At 36.6% G+C, this 22,156-nt stretch overlaps 1 protein-coding gene across 9 annotated transcripts in view; it reads right to left on the reverse strand.

The window, feature by feature from the left end:
* Positions 1 to 22,156, reverse strand: part of ryr3 (ryanodine receptor 3) — a 75,937-nt gene that overhangs the window by 42,635 nt on the left and 11,146 nt on the right. For 5 of the 9 annotated variants that reach the window (XM_047801524.1, XM_047801520.1, XM_047801521.1 and 2 more), the window contains exons 4-27: positions 19,444 to 19,464; positions 17,572 to 17,646; positions 17,178 to 17,256; positions 16,638 to 16,750; positions 16,023 to 16,122; positions 15,741 to 15,834; positions 15,553 to 15,627; positions 13,485 to 13,641; positions 12,654 to 12,818; positions 11,310 to 11,431; positions 9,857 to 10,037; positions 8,759 to 8,894; positions 7,152 to 7,247; positions 6,757 to 6,875; positions 5,884 to 6,017; positions 5,216 to 5,457; positions 3,242 to 3,434; positions 2,525 to 2,741; positions 2,276 to 2,380; positions 1,291 to 1,394; positions 1,102 to 1,185; positions 598 to 757; positions 345 to 489; positions 44 to 249 (exon numbers count right to left, since the gene is read on the reverse strand). In XM_047801524.1, coding sequence (XP_047657480.1) covers positions 44 to 249; positions 345 to 489; positions 598 to 757; positions 1,102 to 1,185; positions 1,291 to 1,394; positions 2,276 to 2,380; positions 2,525 to 2,741; positions 3,242 to 3,434; positions 5,216 to 5,457; positions 5,884 to 6,017; positions 6,757 to 6,875; positions 7,152 to 7,247; positions 8,759 to 8,894; positions 9,857 to 10,037; positions 11,310 to 11,431; positions 12,654 to 12,818; positions 13,485 to 13,641; positions 15,553 to 15,627; positions 15,741 to 15,834; positions 16,023 to 16,122; positions 16,638 to 16,750; positions 17,178 to 17,256; positions 17,572 to 17,646; positions 19,444 to 19,464 — 3,123 coding nt within the window. Of the gene's footprint in view, positions 1 to 43; positions 250 to 344; positions 490 to 597; positions 758 to 1,101; positions 1,186 to 1,290; positions 1,395 to 2,275; positions 2,381 to 2,524; positions 2,742 to 3,241; positions 3,435 to 5,215; positions 5,458 to 5,883; positions 6,018 to 6,756; positions 6,876 to 7,151; positions 7,248 to 8,758; positions 8,895 to 9,856; positions 10,038 to 11,309; positions 11,432 to 12,653; positions 12,819 to 13,484; positions 13,642 to 15,552; positions 15,628 to 15,740; positions 15,835 to 16,022; positions 16,123 to 16,637; positions 16,751 to 17,177; positions 17,257 to 17,571; positions 17,647 to 18,045; positions 18,061 to 19,443; positions 19,465 to 22,156 lie in introns of all 9 variants that reach the window. The other 4 variants (XM_047801525.1, XM_047801522.1, XM_047801519.1 and 1 more) reach the window with 2 other exon arrangements.

Genomic DNA, 22,156 nt, shown 5'->3' on the forward strand with positions numbered 1-22,156 from the left:
TGTCACAGATATACTGATGGAGTGTCATTATAGTAACACTTACACGGTAGCCATCAAAAACATAGGCTTTGTCATCCATGCCCAATTCAACATCAGGTCTACAGCTGGGCCGAGCCCAGCCTACGCACATTTCTCCTCCAGTAACAGCCTCAAACTCAAAATACCATTTCCCTGATTGCACTGCATAGCATTTCCCCACCCGGAAGAAACGAATGTTTTCAACACCATGCTTCTCCATCACATGGGCCACTGTAGACAAATCGTAAGCTCATCATCATAAAACATAATTATGCTTTGACATTAAATAGTGGTTTGTATAATGACAGCCTGAGAGTCACCCTTACCCTCTTGATCTGGAGGCTCAATGTTGTATCCGTAACCAATTAGTGTTCGGATGGCCTCTCGAAGGCTGTCTCTGTTAGACTTCTTTGTGCGTTCATCTAACAAAGAATATGGCACCAGACGAGGATTGCGTCTACTCTTTAAATCCTTTAGAAAAGATTGGAACATTAAACTGTGTATATCTCAGTAGTGTTTTGCTTTTCATCACAGCTTTACTGTTATCTTGTATTGAAGCTTAAATCATTATAAAAGTACCTGCTGAATACCATAGGTCCATCCTTGCTTAATGCGATCTTTAGCCCAAACATTATGAGCGTTTTCAGCTAGTTTATCAACCAGAAATTCCTGACCAGGTGTCAGTTTCACTTCAGAAAGTTCTAGTGGCGCAGGCTTATAACCATTTGACATCACATAGCTATATGACAAAGAAGGACAAATTAAAGCTATTTCTCATACATATTGCTATTTCTTGTGATTTTACAATCATTACTTAATATTTAATTGGTAATATCATCCTCTTGTTTAAATTCATTTTTATTCCATTCTATTTATTTGATATTTGTTGTCATTTACAAATGAATGTCCAGCTGCTATAATTTTCCAACCACTGTGAATGTGCCCAATGTGGCAATATTAAAGTACACATTTCATATTGTCATTAATGCATTATCTAAAATAACCTTCAATATATTTTCAGTATATTATATTTATTATTACTATTAGTAACAGGCCAGTGAAGCAGTGCATGTAGGGACTTACTCTTTGGGAAGTTTGATCTTCTTCAGGTCATCTTCAGCATTGACATTAATTTGTACAACATGACATCCCAAAGCCAGTAAGGTCCTGTGTTACCAGAGAAAGGTGTTCAAAGAATCAATAAGCATTAATTAAAAATATTAAAAATTGTTGGGTTACAGAAACTATTTCATTAATTTTATTCCAACTTACTTTAAAGTTTCTGTTGACATTTGCAGGTTATAATTTTTTTCAGTTTCAGGCAGCTTGGAAAAGTCAACCAGGCAAGGATGCTGCCTCTTGTTGTCATCACGTACCTTAAAAAAAAAAAAGAAAAAACAGGAATTTTAAAATGCAGTGAGAAATTAACCTTATTAGACTCTCTGAAATCTCTGATTTCAAACAGTCTTGTACTTCAAAATTTTATTTTTTATTTTTTGGTGGAAAATGTCTGACTTCTTTACATGGAAATTTTCCTTCGATCTGAAACTCTGGAATCCATTCAGTGTCTTTGGGAATTAAAATTTAGAAGTCCATCCCAACCCTAATTATTTTGTCACTAATAGTAAGTTCCTCAATTCCGCAGAACAATGTCACATTGAGCTAATAAACTCTCATTAACACTAGATTGATCTGTGAACATCTGGAATGTTGATATTTTTCTCCACCAGAAAATTATTAGATTGTACCTGTGGAGTAATGAAAGTGCTCAGCAATAATGAATTTCTAATACTGGGCATTTGGACAGTGCGCTGCTCATTGACTTTGGTTTAAGAGCTATTGAAGGCAGAAGCTCAGCTGCAGTCTGCTCGCATTATATGTGTGTCTGTGTCTGTGTATGTGTGTATCAAAGTTGCTGCTGCACTAAACAGTAGATATACATTACATCAGTGTACTCTTTTTTATTAGCCTTAATATCTAAAAATGAGATCTACATGCCCATCTGCTAGGTAGCTCTTTTGAATGTTTAACATTAGCCAGACACTCTAAATTCAGGGTGACTTTTTCAGTTATACTCATCTATTTTTTTTCTAGCTAGTCAGTGCTTGAGGGAGAAGTGAAATGATATAAAACAGAGATAGACATCTCTGGTCAGGATGAGATGGGGACACCTCTTAGGTAGTATTTTTGAGATGTGAATTTCCACGGCTGAAGTGATATGCAGACATGTCCTTGGAACATCATATGGGTTTCCTACCTTGCCATAGGTCCAGCCAAGCTCGATTTTGTTCATACCCCAGAGTTCATGGATGTTCTCAGCTAGCTTATTGCGTACATTTTCAAGGTGTGGAGGCAGAACAGTCTGACAAAGGTAAAGATGATTTTAGTCACAATGTGTGAATTGAAACCATATGAATAGTTACATTTCTAAAAGTATTCAAACAGCAGAGAGAGAGAAAAAAAGAATAGAAAAGAAAAGAGAGACGATGTGTTGTTATGGTCCTACCTGGCTGGTATTGACAGGAACGGGAATGAAGGATGCTTGAGAAAGGAATTGAGTGGTTCCCAGCAAGTCCCTCACTCCCTCCATATCCCTCTTATACTCCTTCACAGGCTCCACCCGCATCTTTTCTTTGGGGAGAAGGGCTTCATAACAAGGTGCATAGCCAGCAGGGGGTAGAAACTTGAATTCACCATGGCGACCGCCCAACAAGAAACGAACCCTGGTGAAAGATATGATGTGGGATTCAATTATTAATATTGTCTTGTATGCATCCCAGTGATTGGAAATACGCATTTTCCAGATACACCTCAGTTGTGGAGAAGAAGTGTGAAAAAAGCTGGGAGGCTCAGTCAGTAATAAATCAGTAAAAACCCCTTTGGAGCTTCAAGGTGAAAGGTAATGGATAGGAAAAATACCCAATGGAAAAATCTCTACCAGTTCAAAGTCAAACTCCAAGTTCAATGTTGACCTAAATAGAGCTAGAAATTTACCTTTGAGCATTTCTACAGGACCTGATCCCCATCAATAATTGTAACCAAGTACACATTTCTTGTGTCCTAGTTCAAACTCATCTAACAGACACAGTTCTAAGCAATGTCAGAAACAAACCCTGTTGCATATAATGTGTCCTCATAGTCCCGATGGTTATTTATGTATAAATAATATACATAAATGCAGTGTAGGTGAGAAGTCTGTGGTAATGCTGACTGCGTGACTCACTTGACCCCTGCTGAGAAGCTGACAACAGGGAAGAAGAAACCGTCGATGTTGAAGTCCTCGAACATTCCCTGCACAGGCTGGCCGTTAATGCGGAAGGACATGCTGGGCGCACCGAGGTCCAGGCAGCAGCTCACCACGTCATCCGAGGTCAGCAAGTGCTGGTTAATGGAGGCCACGGCCCGTTGGATTCGCCCTGCAACACATTATCATGGTGTTATTATGAGCTTCATCATTATCTGAGTTACTGAGAATTTTAACCCATATCTTCTGTTTAAGCCATTTATAATAAAAGTTGAACAATGCTAAAGATAAATTCTCTCACAATTGTCAAACTATACATAAGTTCAAACTAAACACCAAGTCATTTTAACCTAGGAATAATAAGCTGAAATAAAGGGTCAGTCACACTTGATTTGAAAGCTACATAAATGACTTAATAATGTATATGACGTATATAAAAACATACTTTATGTCAGTTGCCCATATCACTGGTCACAGAATGTCATGCAATGCTATTTGCTTGCTTGAAAAATCATCTCATCATGTTAAGTATGTTGAACAACATACTCTTATTATCAGTGTTGTAATGTATCGAAGTACAAATACTTCTTTACTGTACTTAAGCAGAAATTTGACGAATCTGTACTTTACTTCGCTATTAAAATTTACGTCAACTTTCACTTTTACTCCACTACATTTTCTAGATAAAATGTATACTTTTACTCCGCTATATTTCCACTTAGAATCTTCGTAACTCGCTACTACAAAATAAAATCAGCAGAAATGTCTGCGACTGCAATAAGGGAGTTTGGGCGAATCACTGCTCCTAGATTGCATTACGCTCAGCACGCTCTACTTCAGCGTAATGTTGCCAAAAGGAGGCGGAAGCACAACTGAAACCGCCATGGAAGCACCTGCTGGAGGACCTCCTGTTATCGTAGACCAGGGGTGGTCAACCAATCAGAAACCAAGAGCCACATTACTGTGTCACCGCAAAGAGCCACATCATACACATGGACATGATTTTTCTCCTACTGGGAAACTGAGGTATTTTCATCCCACTCACATGCGCGTTTGAAGAAAATACCATATTGAACTCAAGCGAAGCGAACACGCACAATAAAAAGACACAAATACAAACTTCGATATGAACGTAAGAGCTGCATGAAACCGGGCAAAGAGCCGCATGCAGCTCGGGAGCCTCGGGTTGGCGTAGACGACCACCCCGACGATAGTGGTGAACAGGGTGAAGATAACGTTATACACACGTGGCCGTATTTGCGAGAAATGTTTCTGTACATTGGAATGAAAGATTCTTCCTACTGGATGAAGTGCCTCTTATTCCTACCGAAAATCACTGAAATTTTACTTCAAATACTTAAGTACATTAAATATCAGAAAATTACTTTTGATACTTAAGTACAGTATATATCAGATACTTTAAGACTTTTACTTGAGTAATATTCTAAAAGGCAACTTTCACTTCTACCAAAGTCTTTTTCTAGTACGATACTTGTACTTTTACTCAAGTATTGCTTTCTAGTACTTATACTAGTAAGTATACAACACTGTTTATTATATAGGTGTACCTCAGGAAAGATCTCCAAATATTCATCAATTTTCTTTTTTAAATGTACTTTTATACTGAATGTATATGTTTGTTTTATTTATTCATTTGTGTATTATTACTATGAAAGATATGGAGCCAAGTAGTGGACTGAACATAAACTGCATATAACACTGAAATAAAAGAAGTATAATTCAGAATGCAGACTGTGTATTATTTTCAAGTTACCTTTGATGCCATTCTGGTATCATTTTTGTTGTAATGGTTTGTACCTGTTGTCCTTTCCTGTACTTTCTTTCATTTTTGTTCTCAACTGTAAAGTTTTCCAAACTTAAATACCAACTGGATATTTTCTTGAAAATAAAAAGAAGAAAATATAAACACGCTCCTCAGAGCTGTGCATGCACCTGACCACAGATGAAGTCCATCAAAGGCATAGGAGTAGAGATCATCACCAACTCCGTTGCCCCCCCAGCCCTCTCCGCCACCAGGGTAGGGGGCATAGCCTTTAGTGCTGGCCCAGCCTACACGAAGATGAGTGGATTCACTTGTGACAAAATGATCCACCTGATCAATCATCAGCTCATAGTACCACTTCTTATACTGAGCCGATCCTTCACTTATGCCTAGGAAGATGTTGGGTCTCATGCTGAAGAACAGAAGAAAAATGTTAAAAATATATATATAATTATCAAAAGCATGGCAGTTTGGCTTGTTTATATAATAAAAGTATGGTAATAGGGAATATTTATATATTTAATATGTATATAACAAATGCATTGCAGTTTAATGTTTAATTAATGAAAATATGAGTTTAGAAAGTCTAATTAATAAAAGAAATGTAGTAAGGAATGTTTAACTAATAAATGTATGACAGCAGGGAAAGTCTAAGTAATAAAATGTAGTTAAATGTAAAAAAAAATTGAAGCACTATGTGTGAAAAGAGTAATGTAGTGTAAATTCACTAAACGGTTGTGGACGCCTGATCATCAGAACTTACATATAGGTGTAATGTAATGGTCAGATGTCCATAAACCGTTGACCATACTGTATAATGTGTGTGAGCTGTTGTTACCTTTGCACATCATTGACCAATCGTGTTTGCAGCAGCAGGTCTCGTCTGGGAAGTAGGTAGTCACAGATGATGTTCTGATTGGCTCGGACTGCCACTCCATTGCAGACACAAAGAGAGCAGAGAATATCCAGGATCTGCAGGGGAAGTAGTTAGGGAAGAGCATTAGAATTACGAGCAGTGATTGAGCCCACACTCAGAATGGATTGTTTTGGATAAGATGGAAATGGTAATAATGAAGTAATAATCAATTTTTTTAATAAAGGATTTGTGTTATATGGAAAAGTAAATCCTATTCATTTTGTATATTGCGATACATAATGTTAAGTTCATTTAAAACAGCATTTTGTTACTGTGTCTTATCGCTGCTCAGTATTGTGAAACCTTTAGCCCAAGATTTCCTGTCTCCACTTTTTCCTCATTAATATTACATTTAACATTGCTGTAAAATGTTGAGTGTGAAAAGAAGCACTTGTTTTTTGTTGTTAGGAGACTAACAGGAAAAGTCTAAGGAAAAATCGTTATGTTTGAGATTTTTGAAAACTTTTTCCCTTCAAGTCCTTCAGTCATGTCACCATGATGACAGCCACTAACTACACAAAAGAATCATTCATTTGGCTTTAGGGATTCCTCTAGCAACACAAATAAGATATTTGATCTGTATTTCCTTACCTGACATTGATTGGCTTTAACTATATGTGTGGCAGACTTTATAACAACAGAAGACTGAAGCTAAATAATAATTTACATTATACACTGTGAAAACCTTGAAGCACCTGTGAATTTTCACTTATTTATGATTTATCAATGGTCTCTTAAGCAGCAGCATGTTTTGGTGCACAGCTCAGTGTATGTGAGGTGAGGCCAAATGCTGACCTTGTGGTTGCGTCCATGTTTATAGAGAAGGGAAATGATGGATTTAATGTGGTCTCTCTGGATTATGTTAAGGGCCTCTGGACTCTCTGTTAGGATGCAGTGCAAAGCCTCCAGAATACCTAAACAGACAAGCATTTGTTTATAACACAGATTGTATTATAAGTCTGAACACACTTACTTTGAAATAATAATGTAGAGAATGCCGAAGGCACAAGCAAGAAGGAGAGGGTTGAGTAAGCATACTGCAGCATTCTATTAATGTGCTCTGGGCCAAGAAGCAACAAAAACCAATTATGTGTGCAGCTGCAGCTAGTGGACCACATGACGGTGCACTAAACTAAGCTACTGCATACAGAATGAGCACTTCGATACCCATAACTCTGCCTGTAAAGTACCTGAGGAGGACTCCAGCCGCTCCAGCTTGCTTATCAGCCAGTCCAGTTTGCGGGAGAACTGCGTACAGTTGGGTCTGTTTCCTCGGATCAGGGCAGCTGGTGTACATCAGTGAAAGAAAATAAAGTGTTGCATTTTCTCATCTCACATTAAACCTATAATCAGTCCTTTGTCATGGCCTTTATACCAAGGGTGGCTTGAAAACAATTAACCATGGTGCTTAATACAGAGTGTGAAGAAAATTGAGGTCTCAATTAAGTTAGGTCTTTCCATTAGAAAGAACTCATCGGCAACTAAAGACAGAAGACTGGAGAAACATTCATGACAGGGTCCGAGGTCCTGGGGCTAAGTCGCAGATAGTTGTTTAATCAGTTCCACCGTTTCCACTAATATAATCTAAAAATGTAAGAAGTTTTTATTTATTCATGATAATACATGCATACTGGTTTTAGAATATATTGCTGTGTTTGCCAACTGTACATCTGAGCTTTCCTCTGTTTCTGTTCCTTCTTCTAGTTTCTTTGTATTTCTTTTTTTCAGTTCTAAACCAAGTCACATTTTGCTGTCCTCTGTGTATAACCTTTGGCTGCTTTGTGAATACTGATTACCTATGATGACTGGCTGCTTGGTCAATGCTTACCTTTCACACCTTTTTATGCCTTTGGAAATTAACGCTGATCATGATCAGTCTAAATAGAAACACTGCGTGTACATCATATTGCCTCTGGCTTCAACATGTTCCACCAGGACTGTGTTATTCGAGCCATTACAAGAGCTTTTAGTTGCCCAAAAGTAAATGTTGTAAAAAGAAAAATGTATTCAAAATCTTTTTGTTTTATATTGACTGTATTTCAAACATTTTCAAACAGAGAAAATTATTTCAAAACAAAAATAATTTTTTTAATTAATTATTTCTTCTAGTTTTTAAAATGCATTGTTGAGTATTAAGTATCACCACTATAAAGGTTTATTTCTTCTCATTACTGTTTAATTAAAAACAGTTGTAGTGAGTCCAGACTTCTCATGATGTCTCATGTCACTCTAAATTGAACACACTCAAGCAGGAAGGCAGTAAATGAACCTGTCAGAGACACTAAAATGGGCTGATGTCAGCGGGTTGACGTATTATGCTCCCAGTCCTTTTCCACTGCCAGAAAATTTTGTGTGGCTTTTTGAGATAAAATCTAAAACCTTGCAACCATGGGTAATGATATTACCTCAAACGCAGTTGAACAGTTGGTCATCTCATTTCAACTGCCTACAGGTTTATGCGTTTACAGTTTATAGTAGTCAAGTGTGATAACATCATTGTTATTAATCTAATCCTGCTTCACCAAAAGCTATGATCATGAGCTGCTGCTACAACCAATATAAATGTAAATTCATATTTATAAATGTACCTTTATATTAAATGTGATATCTTGCATTTAACGATAAACTGTTTCATTTCATGCACTGAAATACATGTAATGTCATCAGTCTTTACCACTGAAGAGAGTGTGTCTGTGTCTGTGTGTGTGTGTGTGTGTGTGTGTGTGTGTGTGTGTGTGTGTGTGTGTGTGTGTGTGTGTGTGTGTGTGTGTGTGTGTGTGTGTAATGGCATGCCTACCAAGCAGCTCATAGAGGAGGTTGAGGACGTCCTTCCAGGCCTCTCCTGCTTCCTCTCCTGCAAACTCCTCAAACTCAGCAGCACTGTGGTACATGTTGAGTCGGTCAATGCAGATAGAGACCAGTGTAAGCATTCCCTAAAATAGGCAGGAAAATAAGGAAACATCATCCATCACTACATTCTCAGTCTTTGAGTACTATCATTTCTTCCCCCTCAACTCAGGTCTATATACTGTAGGAACTGGGCAATTTCAGTTTAAGTATAACTTTATTTTCAATGGTGCAGTGCGCTGTGTTGCTCCAGGGACCCCAGTTCAATCCTGAACTTGTGTGTCTGTGCGTGTGTGTGTGTGTGTGTGTGTGTGTGTGTGTGTGTGTGTGTGTGTGTGTGTGTGTGTGTGTGTGTGTGTGTGTGTATGTGTGTGTTTGTGTGTGTGTGTGTATGTTTTTTTGCAACAGAAAGGTGTCCCATTTAGGTTCTATTCCAGCCTGACCAAGATAAAGCAGTTATTGAGGATGAATAAATGAATGAAAAAGGGGTCATGCATGTCCTTTATGCTGATATTTAATGGAATACTACTGTCAATTTCTATTACTTCTTATTAAATACATTCAGATTGAACAAATAATATGCAGATACAAGTACAGATATGAGTAGACGACAAGCATCATGACCACACAGGACACAAGACAGCAAAAAGAAAGAGGATTTTACTTTCATGCTGACACAAGCGAGTTATGAAACTTAAATGAGGACCAGCAGACCAGGTCAAAGTGGTTCAAACTAGACCACAAGCAAAATGGGTAAAACTTTTTTGTGCAATATAAGACTGAGGAAATGTGGGTTTTTTAAGTTTTTTAAGAGAAAACTGGTAGTTAACATGTAATAAAAAAAAAAACCTTCCAGTTTAATCCATACCCTAACACAGACACAGATACAGATACAATACTGATATATGGAGGTGCAGATACAGATGGCATATAGCTACAGTAGCATTTCATTACACCCATTCAATACAGAAAAATATGTTACAGTGCTTCTCTAAGTTAAATACATTTAATATACAAACGAGTCCATGTGCACGCATACTGTACTTACCTCCTCTTTGAAAAGGTCCTGGCGTTTGATAAGCGAACGTAACTGCCTCTGCTTCTCCTCGTGCTCCAACTCTGAGTCAGGTTGTTGGAAGTAGGTGATGAGGTCGTTCAGAGTTTGTAGTACTTCTCCCACTGGCAGATTCACCCCTGATGCTTTCTCACCCTTCAGTTCATCCAGCCCTCTGGCACCAAACAACAAAAGAGTGAGAGTTTCTTTTCCCATCCAGACCATCTCTTTTGGTTTTATATCATTGTAGATGTCAAATATTTCAAAATACCAATTTTAATTACCAATTAATTACCAAAATACCAATTAATTACTGATAGAGCTACTCTTTAAAGTGTAGCTCTATCAGTAATTTGAACTACTTGTTATTGCCAAGTCAAAATGACCTTAGCATAATTATTATAATATACAATTTATGGAAAAATATGTAGACACCTGACCATCACACTTAAATGTGTTTGGTGAACAAATCTATTCAAAACCTTCGCCATTTTTATAGAGCTGGCCCACATTTGTATCCACAGCAGCCTCCACTCTACTGCAAAAGGCCTTTCACTAGATTTTGGAGTGTGTCTAGTGGGATTTGTGCCCATTCAGTCAAAAGAACAATTTTTGGCACTGATTTAGGGCGGGAAGACCTGCCTTGCTGTTAAAGTGCAATGTTCTTTAGACACAGGGGTCAAGAAAGGACCTTCCCTAAATTGTTGTCACAAAGAAAGACACATTTAGTTGTCTAAGTTGCTGTAGCATTAACATTACCCATCACTGGAACAAAGTGTAACCCTGAAAAACCAGAACCATTTTCCAGCCCCAGACCATTATCTCTCCTCCAGCAAACTTTACTGTTCACATTGTGCATTCTAATAGATAGCATTCCATCCACCAAATCCAGACACTGTACACCAGACCTTATGATCTTAAGACCTTTGTGCTGCTATTCGGCATAGACATCAATTTCTTTAGGCTCCTGTGCACTGATGTTACTTCCACAGAATGTTTGCAAGGACAGACATGCTACACAATTTTTATGTTCGACACACTTTATCACTCAGCAGCCCAGCTCTGGGGGTTTACATTATCTACCACTTTATGTCTGAGCTGTTGATCCTAGATTTTCTATTTCATAATATTAGCAATTTCACGAACTGATGTGCGGTAATTGTGGCATCGTGTGACAGTGTCACATTTAAGGTCACTGAGCTTTTCGGTATGACCCATTTCATGACTATGTGTGCCTGTAAGTTAGTTGGTGTGGCTGAAATGCCTGAACTTAGGTATTACTAGGGGTGTTCACATACTTTTGGCTAAATAGTGCATAAGTTTATTTTATTTTATAATTATTACAATAAAGCCAATCATAAAAATATTATTCAACCAATTCCTGTAAACATTTAAATTAGGTCATTTGGGCCCAAACATTCAGTTATAGCAAGGAAAAAAGACATACCTGATGAACTGGGTGAAGAGAAGAGTGGTGTTGCGGATGATGCGAGCCGCTCTGGACTCTTCATGCTGGCAGAGCTGCAGAATCAGCCCATCATCCATGTGGCCCTCTGGATACAGGAAAGCCTGCATACAACACACATTTACTCATCTAAAATATCCAGAGAAATAGCATTTCAAGTCGCATCCTCCTTTATTAGATTACTGCCAAGTCATGCAAAAATACATAAAGAAAAATGCTCAGCATCTTTTGTAGCCCTGAAGCCATGGGTGTCTTAGCCATCAGTAATAATTCAAAACTTCTTGTTCCAAATGTGTAAGTGTTACCTGCTACTGAACATAGGCTTGATATCTAGTTGGGATTAACATCATAACAAGTGTTTATAATAATTATAAAGTTTAACATATACCACAGAACTGTTGAATTTTTGAATCTGATTAGTTTCATTCTTCTTAATCTGAGGCTAATAAATAGATTAAATATGTATTTTTTGCGATAAAAAAACAACAATCGTTTCAGCTTTCTCTTTATCATGACAATGTCTAATTAACTTCATGAAAAGAGAGAGTATTGCTGGTTATAGCTATATGCAAATATAAGTATAACTTGTTTCATGGCATTCCACAACATTAAATGCAACTATAGTCAAATAGAAACGTCATGTTAAGGAGTGCTAATGTGTGCCGTATCACACCACACTGCCATTGATTCATTTATGCTCCATCATGATTTATTTATTACTTAATAACCAATGACAAGAAAACTGTGAAGTGATGACTGATTGTTGGTTGTAAAAAGAGACAAGTAGTAGTTGCACATTTTTAAGGATTTGCCAAAAAGATATTTAAATAAAGTTTCTTTAGTTCAGGGGTGTCCTACTCCACTCAGGAGAAGTCGCTAAACTAAACTATGCCAGACTCTGGTCCTGACGTTCAGCACACCTGCTATAACAGTCTTTGGTGTCTATTAGTTAGGATATTTTTGTATGTTCTAGGAAGCGGTATTGTTGTTTCTGGACTTTGTCCCAGAATCAAGCAGCATGACAGAGCTCTGAGTTAGAATGCTTTATCCTAACCACTCTCACAAAACAGTGTCACTATGCTTTACGCATTATCACATTTAAAGCATGGTGTGGATCCAGAGTCTGCAGTTACACATACACATGCTGACGTGGGCCTGTCTCACAAGCTCTCTAATATGAGCCCAGGTCACATCTTGGGCATACACAGAAGTGGTCATTTAAACCCATGTGATGTCAATGTAGGATCAAATTCTGTTCCTTACTTCATGAACTTATAGGGTGAGCTGCATGGTGTTTTAATTATCACACAACATTTATTTCCTCACCCTTCTCTTGAGTGGCCCAAGGCGGGAGGATTTTGCATCTGGTGCCATATAGGACAACCACAGCCCTGATGCCACATGCATGATGAAGCAGACCGAATCACCGTACTTGATCTCTGCCACCCCCATGCCTTCAACGTCTCGCTTTGAGCCAGAGTCCACTTTCTCCTGCAAAGGATGGACAAAGGAGATGAACCAGTGAGAAAATCAGCCGATTGTTATTGCTCTATATCTCTCCATCTTGAGCACATGGCACAATTGACTCCAAAAATATATCAAGCCTTAAATTATATGGAGAGCAATTTGTAAGTGCAAAAGCAAATGCTATTGAAACTGAATAAATCAAAGGCAGAGAAAGGCAGGCCACTGACCTTCCTGCATAACAACTTGTTTCAGCAAAGGCATGACTAATTGATGTCTATAATAATGATAAATTCACTGTTTAGCATTAAATAACCAAGAAGGTACTGTAGCAATTACATCCCTAAAACTGCTATAGGCAGGTGTTTATATATGTGTGTGTGTGTGTTTGTGTGTGTGTGTGTGTGTGTGTGTGTGTGTGTGTGTGTGTGTGTGTGTGTGTGTGTGTGTGTGTGTGTGTGTGTGTGTGTGTGTGTGTGTGTGAGAGAGAGAGAGAGAGAGAGAGAGAGAGAGAGAGAGAGAGAGAGAGAGAGAGAGAGAGAGAGAGAGAGAGAATGCAGTAAACCACAGACACACAGCACCATGTAAGTTATTCATATCAACCGTTTTAAAAATGATTTATCACAGCAGGTGACATGAGTTTTGAAATCTACCATGAACTGATCTGCAGGTTTTATAGGAAATGAATAGAACCTTGCTTGGCCTGAAGCAGAATGATGTGGCAGAAGTGTCAGACTTCTCTCTTTCCAGCAGTACCAGGCCACGGTCCTCTGTCTGACCCAGGTAGTGACCAGTGGAGAGATGGCGCAGGCGGAAAGGTTGACCCCACCGAATATGGCTCCCACTCCAGCTGTTTGATATAAAAGAGCCCAGAAAAAAATGTGTATGTCTCTGTTTAATGAAAATATATCCTATATATTCTATATACTTTATTAGGACCACTATACTAATACTGAGTTGCTCACAGAACAGCCATAATTTGTAACTGCATGAAGTCCACACAATGCTAGAAATATTCTTTTGAGATTCTGGTCAATGTTGGCACGACTGCACACATAATTACTGCAGCTTTCTCAGCTGTACGTTCATGCTGCAAATCTCTTGTTCTAACACATCCCCAAAGTACTCAGCTCTGAAGTCTGGGGAAGACACTAATATTACTGTTATATTCAGAGAACCAGTTTGAGATGATTGTGCTTTGTGACAGGGATCATTTTCAGGCTTGAAGTAGCCATTAGAAAATGGGTAAATTGTAGTAATAAAGAGCACATGTTCAGCAACAATACTTAAATAGTAACATTAAATGACTGATTAGTATTAAAGGGCCCAGTGTTTGTGCCAAGAAAACATTCCCCCGTATTATTATACAGCACCACCTCCATCAGCCTGAACTGCTGACATAAGGCAGTGTGGCTTCATGGATCGATGCTATTGATGAAATCTGGCCCTACAAACTCTCTTCAACCCTACAATGCTGCCCAAATTGAGATTCATCAGAACAATTGACATTTTCCCAAACTTTATATATCCAGGTTAGGTGAGCATGTGCTTACTGTTGCCTCACATCCCTTCTCTTAGCTGACATAAACATTGTACATTTTAAAATGGATTTTGTCAGTGACATAACATGGTCACTAGATGGTAACTGACATTTTATTGTGTTCAAGTCGAATGTGCGCATATATAATATTAATAAATACATGAAATGCCTATCACATTAGTCTGCAATATGCCCTGTACGTGAATTCTATTTCAGTTAATCAGAAAATGTTTGAAGATTAAATAAGTGTTATAAAGGCAAGATTTTATGTTTGAATCTTTACCTTCATAAAATGTTTCAAAATAGGATGGCTTTAGCTCTTTAAATTCAGAATTATTCAATTATCCAATGTAACAGGCCTTAATGGTGCAATGACAAGGTCAGTATGTGTCCTGATCTCCTGATGTTATAACCATACAATTAACTTCCCATTAAATGTTCATCTGATTTGTAAATGTGAAGGGATGCTGGCTCACATGGCAGGGAGCATACATACGCCTAGATATTTTCATGAAAACTTGCAAGTGGGGTGTTCAAATTACATTTTTATGAGGATAAAAAACTATTTTTGGTAGCTCAAGCAGACAAGGAGAAATTGTAAGAAACTCCACTCAAACATTAGTCCAATTTCAGCACAGAATCAAATACCCTAAAGCCGGTTGTACCTTTCATTGACACATTGATCTTAATAATGTTCGAGTTTATGAAACTTTTTTAAGTAGTTAATTTAGCCCACTCAGGATATAATTGTTAACATCCAGTGCCTAACCCAGTACTGAGTTACAGAATCAATGTTTTATTGATAGAAGACATTCTCCTAGACATTCTCCCTCCTTCACTAACTGAACTACTCGATCATGCATAATTGGAAGAGACAGCTAAGAGATGGATTAAATTTTAAATGTGCAAGTCATTTAAAATTTAACCGTCACTGGTGAAGTTGATAGTTTTGACAAGTTTGACCTTGTAAAGACATTTGGCCGGTTCCCACACTCACAACGTCAGCTTTATATTAAATAAACATGCAAAAGTTTTCTGGTTTGTCACTGAGATTAATGGAAGGGTTAGAGGAAGGTCCTCGCAATGATGGTAGGAAAAACGTGTGTGTGTGTGTGTGTGTGTGTGTGTGTGTGTGTGTGTGTGTGTGTGTGTGTGTGTGTGTGTGTGTGTGTGTTTGCTGTGTGTGTTCACTGTGTGTGTTCACTGTGTGTGTTCACTCACCTAATCCGAAGTGGCTCTAATCTCCACAGGGACCTGGCCCTGGACCCTGTTTTCCCAGTCTCATAGTTCACCAGCCTGTGAAAAGTCATTGCACTCAGAGACTGATATAATTACAAATACTCATGACTCATACATAATGTGCAACATAAAATGGTATTTTAAATCCGGTTAATGTTAGAGAGTCGCACCGCTGCTGCTCGGCAGACTGGTCTGCTCCTGGTATAGTAAGGCTCTCATCATGTCCATGGAACAGGCGCATCACATGTCCCCCCAGTACAAAACCTGAAAAACATAAGATAAGATGATTCTTCAACTGATGTATACAAATATGTGCCCTACAAATTAATTATGCTTTTGAAGATCAACAGCAGAACTGCTTAAGAAATGTACCAATATTTATAACATCTTTATGAAAAAGCCTGATTAGGGAAAAAAAAATTGTCATTCTTTAATATAAGAAATAAACTGACCCACTGCCACATTGCTGCCAGAGCAGGTAGGCTGCACATTCCACAGTGTTTGCATGAAAGACGCATCCACTTGTATGTTTCCATTGGAGATTGATAGATGCTAAAAAAAAAAAAAAAAAAAAAACATGTCATGCGTAACAATTTTGACTTTTTCATTCATTTCAGACTACAATGATGAATTTTTTAAATTTTTTTACTGACTAGTAGGATTGATTAAAAAGACAATAAATACATAAATAGTGCAAACAGCAAAGTAATTGCACACATTTTTGGGAATGTCTAATATTTTTGTAGTATATATATATATATATATATATATATATATATATATATATATATATATATATATATATATATATATATATATATATATATATATATACGCATATATATATACACAGAATGCACAGTATTTATACACTGAGCAAGTACAGCGAACAGAATTTAGAAAATTGACATATTTTAGAAAAAACATAAATACATACAAAACTCAGCTTTTAAAAAATCTAAAAGTAATTACACTATTTCCAAAATAACTAGGAAGTGCACTCTAAAACACATAATAATGCATAAAAAACACTGTTTGTACAGATGTAATGTATTTTTTTTTCTCACCAGGAATCTCTCTGAGGACACACTGACCAAAATGAGATCATCACCAATGCGAACCTTTTCACCCTCAGACCTTTGTTTGGATGCTGGATGAATGGTCCACCAACAGGCCTCGCCTTTGTGTAGGAAGACAAACAAGAAAAGCTTATTAAATAGAGGAATAGAATAACAGTTCCTTTCACCAACATTTCCCAACTGCACATAAATCATAAAATGTGACAGTATACCATGATTAAATCAAACTGGCCAAGTGAAAGACATTTCCGAAGATACATATCAAGATATCTCATATTGGCGTCTTCTAGTGGTGGCCTTCTCAAATAAACACTTCTGACGTTCACTGTACATAAAAATAGCAAACGCTCAGTGTTCAAGTGCGGAGAGCAAGTGTCTGAGGGCAGGCTATTGAATTGATGAATGAAGTTCTATCTTTTTTTTGTTGGATTGTCACAAAAGGACAGAAGCCTGTTGAGCTGTGATCACAAAGCAAGCCTTAAATTGTTAAACAAATTGTTAAATTGTTTGTATTTGAATCCGAAATACCTGTCGAATCCTCCTGTAATCCTACATCAAATGACAGCTTGTCTGTCAGAGACCTTGACGTCTTTAGACAGGCTAGATACTGTTAGGGAATAGGTAAGACACAAAGTCATGTAAAGCATCTGAAACTAAAATAACTACAAGACACACATGTCAAATAAATTGAAATGATGACAGAATGTAAATCTGCTCAAATCCACCATGTAAATTGATTTATAGCAAAATGGTATTCATTAATTGTAGTGTAAATGACTAATCAAATCGTACGTTCAAGCATTTCTATTTAGCCTATTTGTATAATTTATACGGTGCACACTGATAATAAGATTTGATTTGTGGTTGCAACATGGGGCTAATCCTCCCTTCAGTGTCTTTAATAGTTATAGCACATTCTCACCATTCCACTGAATGAATGCCTTAGTAGGATGGCGTGACCATACAGCAGTGTCCGATGTCCACCCCCCTGTCCCGCCTGCAGAGAGACAGAGAGAAATATAAAGAGAGAGGGTTAAGAAGAAGAACCAGTGTGAATACTGATGGAAAGAAATGTTACTATTTTCACAGCAAGTGATCTCTCAAAAAAGTATGACAAGGGAAGAGAAAATCTTTTGTCTCTTTAAAAGTATGAACCATTTTCATGAAAACACTGAACCGAGCACATGCTGGGCCACTCAGTTGCATGTGTTAGGGAAATACTTCCTGTTCATTTAATTGAACAGGAAAAAATTTCGTTGTACCATAGATGAGGAAATGTGTTGAGAAAGTATTATGTAAAGTATAATTTCACAAAAATGAATATCAATAACAATTATCATACATATCATTCTACTTTCACAAAAATACACATTAGAAAATCTATAAAACCACTTACCCTTCTTATAAACTTCTGAAAGCAATTGGCAAAAAAAACTCATTTTTATTAAAACATTTTAACAATAACATTACAAACAATACCAAACTAACACTGTAAACTGATTTAGACATGTAAAATGTTGCTGAAAACAACCCAAGCTGTATTAATCAGTGGACAGAAATGAGTCTTTCTTAAAGATTAAGAATGAAACAGAGAAAAAGAAACCGAGTTCAATCTCCCAGCTGTTATTTCTAGGCTGTACTACATATTTCTTGGCTGACACATTACATGGGGCTCAGTGACCTTTGGCTGCTGGTCACTCTGATATCTTACTATTAAAAGCTCACATGAAGCAAATTTTACTTCATTCGCAAACGCCTTACAGGAAAATCACATACACTTCACAAATGATCATATGCTATGTAAAAAATAGGTGGAGAAATGGAGATGGAGAAGCCATGTGTCTCATAACCAAAATGTAAAAATAAAATGTATATTAAAAACTAAATAATGTTTTGGGGGATTTGTGTTAAGACATTTTCACTCTGGAATCAACATTCCAGAACATTTCCTCTTCATTGGTACTTGTGAAATTTGTCTGGTTCATATTTCAGCTGTGAAAAGGAAGATTTTATACAGTAAGTCAACAAAGTAAAAACAACTAGTTTAGGAAAGTCTTGCAGCTTATTAAAAGGAATATTAATCAGTAATCCTTAGCAACATGACAACTTGTATGTCAAGTGTGACATACGCTATAGACATATGCTATAGTACCTATGTTGTATTATTTGTTATATAAGGATTTTTTTAAGGATTGTGATTATTGTGATAATCAAATATTGGTTGTGGCATTTTTAAATAGTAATGTTAGCAAATGAACTGCACAGAACTGAGACAAAATAGCTGAAAATGAAACTCAACACTCTCGTTTCGGAATAACATTATCATGTACAGCACGTAAACTCCTAAGGGTCATGTTAATGGGTAGTCTAAGTATTTTCCATATTACTTCATGTGTACTTCAGGAAACTGATTTCTCACTGCTAGACTTTCATGATTTGTTTTAGCCAATTTTTCTCTTTTATCTATCCAGTCCAGTATTATTTTATAGATACCATTGCCAAACAGAGCAGAAGTGCCCTGTTTTTTTGTGAAAAGAGAGTGTTGGTGCTCTGAAACTATTTATATTTGTCCCTTATTAGTTTGGTTAGTGTCTCAATAAACAAATATTGTAGTATCTAACAAATACCACAGACAAAAACGAATGTATTTGAGTATTAAATACTGCTGATTTATAGGGTGCTATTTGGTGAGACCGTTCTGGACCACATGAAGGTTAGTTGTTTTGTTGTTTCTTTTTAAATTAGCCTTCGTGCATGTTGTCGAAATGGGGAATGAACTGTAGACATAACATACCCATCGCTCATGATCAGGAGTCTAGCCATGTTGAACAAAAAATACAGATGTACAGTTAATAAATGTAATAATGCATTTGTTATATTGATCATCAAACTAAGATTGGATTTGTGATGCTGTGGAGCATTTCAGCATTTGCAAACATACTGTATAAGTCAGTTATGTCACCAAGTATACCAGTATTAACTCATGTTAAAGCAGAGACAAAATCTCTGTATAATTTCAAACACACCAGACAAGTGACACATAAAAGGAAAAACCAGCAGTTGTATTAGGCTATAGGGGAATTTTGGTTGCCATGGTTTGGTTCATTAAAGGGAAGAGTCGCTACAAATCAATACGAAGTTACTCTGACTGATTACAGTTTATTCTATGAGGAAACATTTCTATCCTGATGAGAGTGGTCTCCTCCAGGATGACTCCACCCTATCCATAGTGCTTTATGGCTCACTGGAAAGATTGATGCAAAACATACTTTTTTCAAGACGATGCAAAAACAGGATCTGGCGCTTTCTCATATTTGTATTGCCTGAGTTTTGGGACAAATATTTACATGAAACATGCACCTATACCTTTTATACAAATAAAATTAAATTATGTAATAATAAACAATTGTACTATATGTGTCAACCCCCTTCCAAATAATTAAAAAAATTGAAAAATGGCTCCCTTCCATGATGACAGAATGGTATTAACCATAGTATACTCACATACTGTATACAATTACATGTACATCATGGATATAGTGAGAAAAAGCAGAAAACTTTCTTGTCATAACTTAAAGAAGTAAGGATATTTTAGAACACCCTAAATTGCCACAGGCAATCAGAGCAAGTTGTGACATTACTAGGACTATACAAGACTGTGTTCTGGAGTAATCTGTATAATTAGGCAAGCTAAGAAAGGCTTTTTTCACTTGTATCAGAATTTCCTTGTTAGATGTGTGTTATTTTGTATAAATTTTGTAATTTTGTAAGACCTAGTGTTCTAATCAAAATTCTTGTGAGTTTCAGCACATGTTGTGAATCTCATGAAACACACAGTCCAGTTGACTCATCGTACCATGATCATTATAACTATGAACTCATTGTCTATGGCAGCATTGAACAATACTGTATTACAGAATGCTTTGGACTACTATTGTGTGTTCCAGGACATTTGCCCTCCCTGTATACTTGCTGTTTTATCCCTAAATTGGTTGATTCTTGTGAAATTCTTGGTAAAATAATGAAAATCATATGCTGTGGTCTACACAGTCACCAGATTTCAACCTAATTATACACCACCACTACTGCCATCACCAAAACACAGTCTGAGGGAATGGAAAATGGACTGGAAAAATGTTCATTTCTCTACTAAAGTTGGAGATATTGAAAAATTGTGCAGTCTAAGTTATGATATCATCTTACCAAAACATGACACAATAAAATGTGTTGGTTTTTCCTTTAATTTGTCACTCATAAACAGATTATCTGTCTAAATTCTTCCGATTTCTGTCAGTCAGTATTGCTAAAGTACTTATAGATATCATATAGTTTCAGAATCTTTTTAAAATACTGAGATTTTAATCTGATTAAAGATACTGAGTGATATTGCCGATCAAAACAAGTCACTAAAAGCCCAATATATGGATAATAGTATATCTTGGTGCATATAGACTGTATTTTGGGACATGCTGAATATTTATATTTGAAGTATTTAATAAAAAATTAAACATTTCCAAAATTTTTGTTTCAATATTTAATAAAAACAGATTTAAAGAATTTGCTCCAAAAGCACAATTACAGTCAAAGCACAATTTAGATAAAGAGCTAATGTGTTAGGTACAATGCCATCATAACCAGCAGTGGGTTCCTTATGATAGTATGTACCTTACAGTACTTGCAGGGTTAGTGGGAGAGGCTGCAGATGATCATGTGGGAATGTATGGTGTATGAAGAACTATACAAGACCTTGTATAAAACGTTGTAATATGGTAATTCCTATCATTTCTATCAGTAATTTATACATAGCTTTTCTCAGAATTAAACTTCATTCCCAAAAAGTTTTTTTTTTTTTTTTTTTTTTTTTTTTTAAATGGTCATTAGTAATGAAGCATGTTTGTGGAGACCTACAGGTATTAAGTGCTAAATACATATCATGAAGAATAATTACTTACCTGTAGCCATAAACAAGCGAGTAGCACTATAGCTGAAAGGATATTGGTGTGATCTTTTTAATGCAACTACAGCATGTAATTCACACGAGCAGACTGCAGCCAGATGACAGCACATAAAGCTGCTTTAATCTTTTTAATTCCTGTTCCTGCTATGAAGCTGTCAGTAAACAGTTAAAGGCTTTCAGTTGAATACAATCCCCTACAAAAGTACAGGAATGGAATTTGTTTTTGCTGTACACTTAAGACAATTGTGATGAATATTAGAAAGCAGTTCAGAATTTCACAATGCAACAGTTTGGTGATGGCAATTATTTACTTTTATTTACAATAAGACTATGTGTTTCTAGAATTTTGCTCACTTGAAAATTTGGCTGATGTGCCACTAAATTGTTTAACACATGTAAGTTTGAATATCAATTACTAAAATCTGAAATTCAGATCTATCATTTGATCTTCATCATTTGAACTGAAATTATTACTCAAAAGACAAAAGAACTAGCCTTGCTGTTCCAATACATTTGGAGAGGGTGGTACATACTACTGTTATACACAATA

This window comes from Tachysurus fulvidraco, chromosome 16 (genome assembly GCF_022655615.1).
Source record: "Tachysurus fulvidraco isolate hzauxx_2018 chromosome 16, HZAU_PFXX_2.0, whole genome shotgun sequence".
NCBI classification, from domain to species: domain Eukaryota; kingdom Metazoa; phylum Chordata; class Actinopteri; order Siluriformes; family Bagridae; genus Tachysurus; species Tachysurus fulvidraco.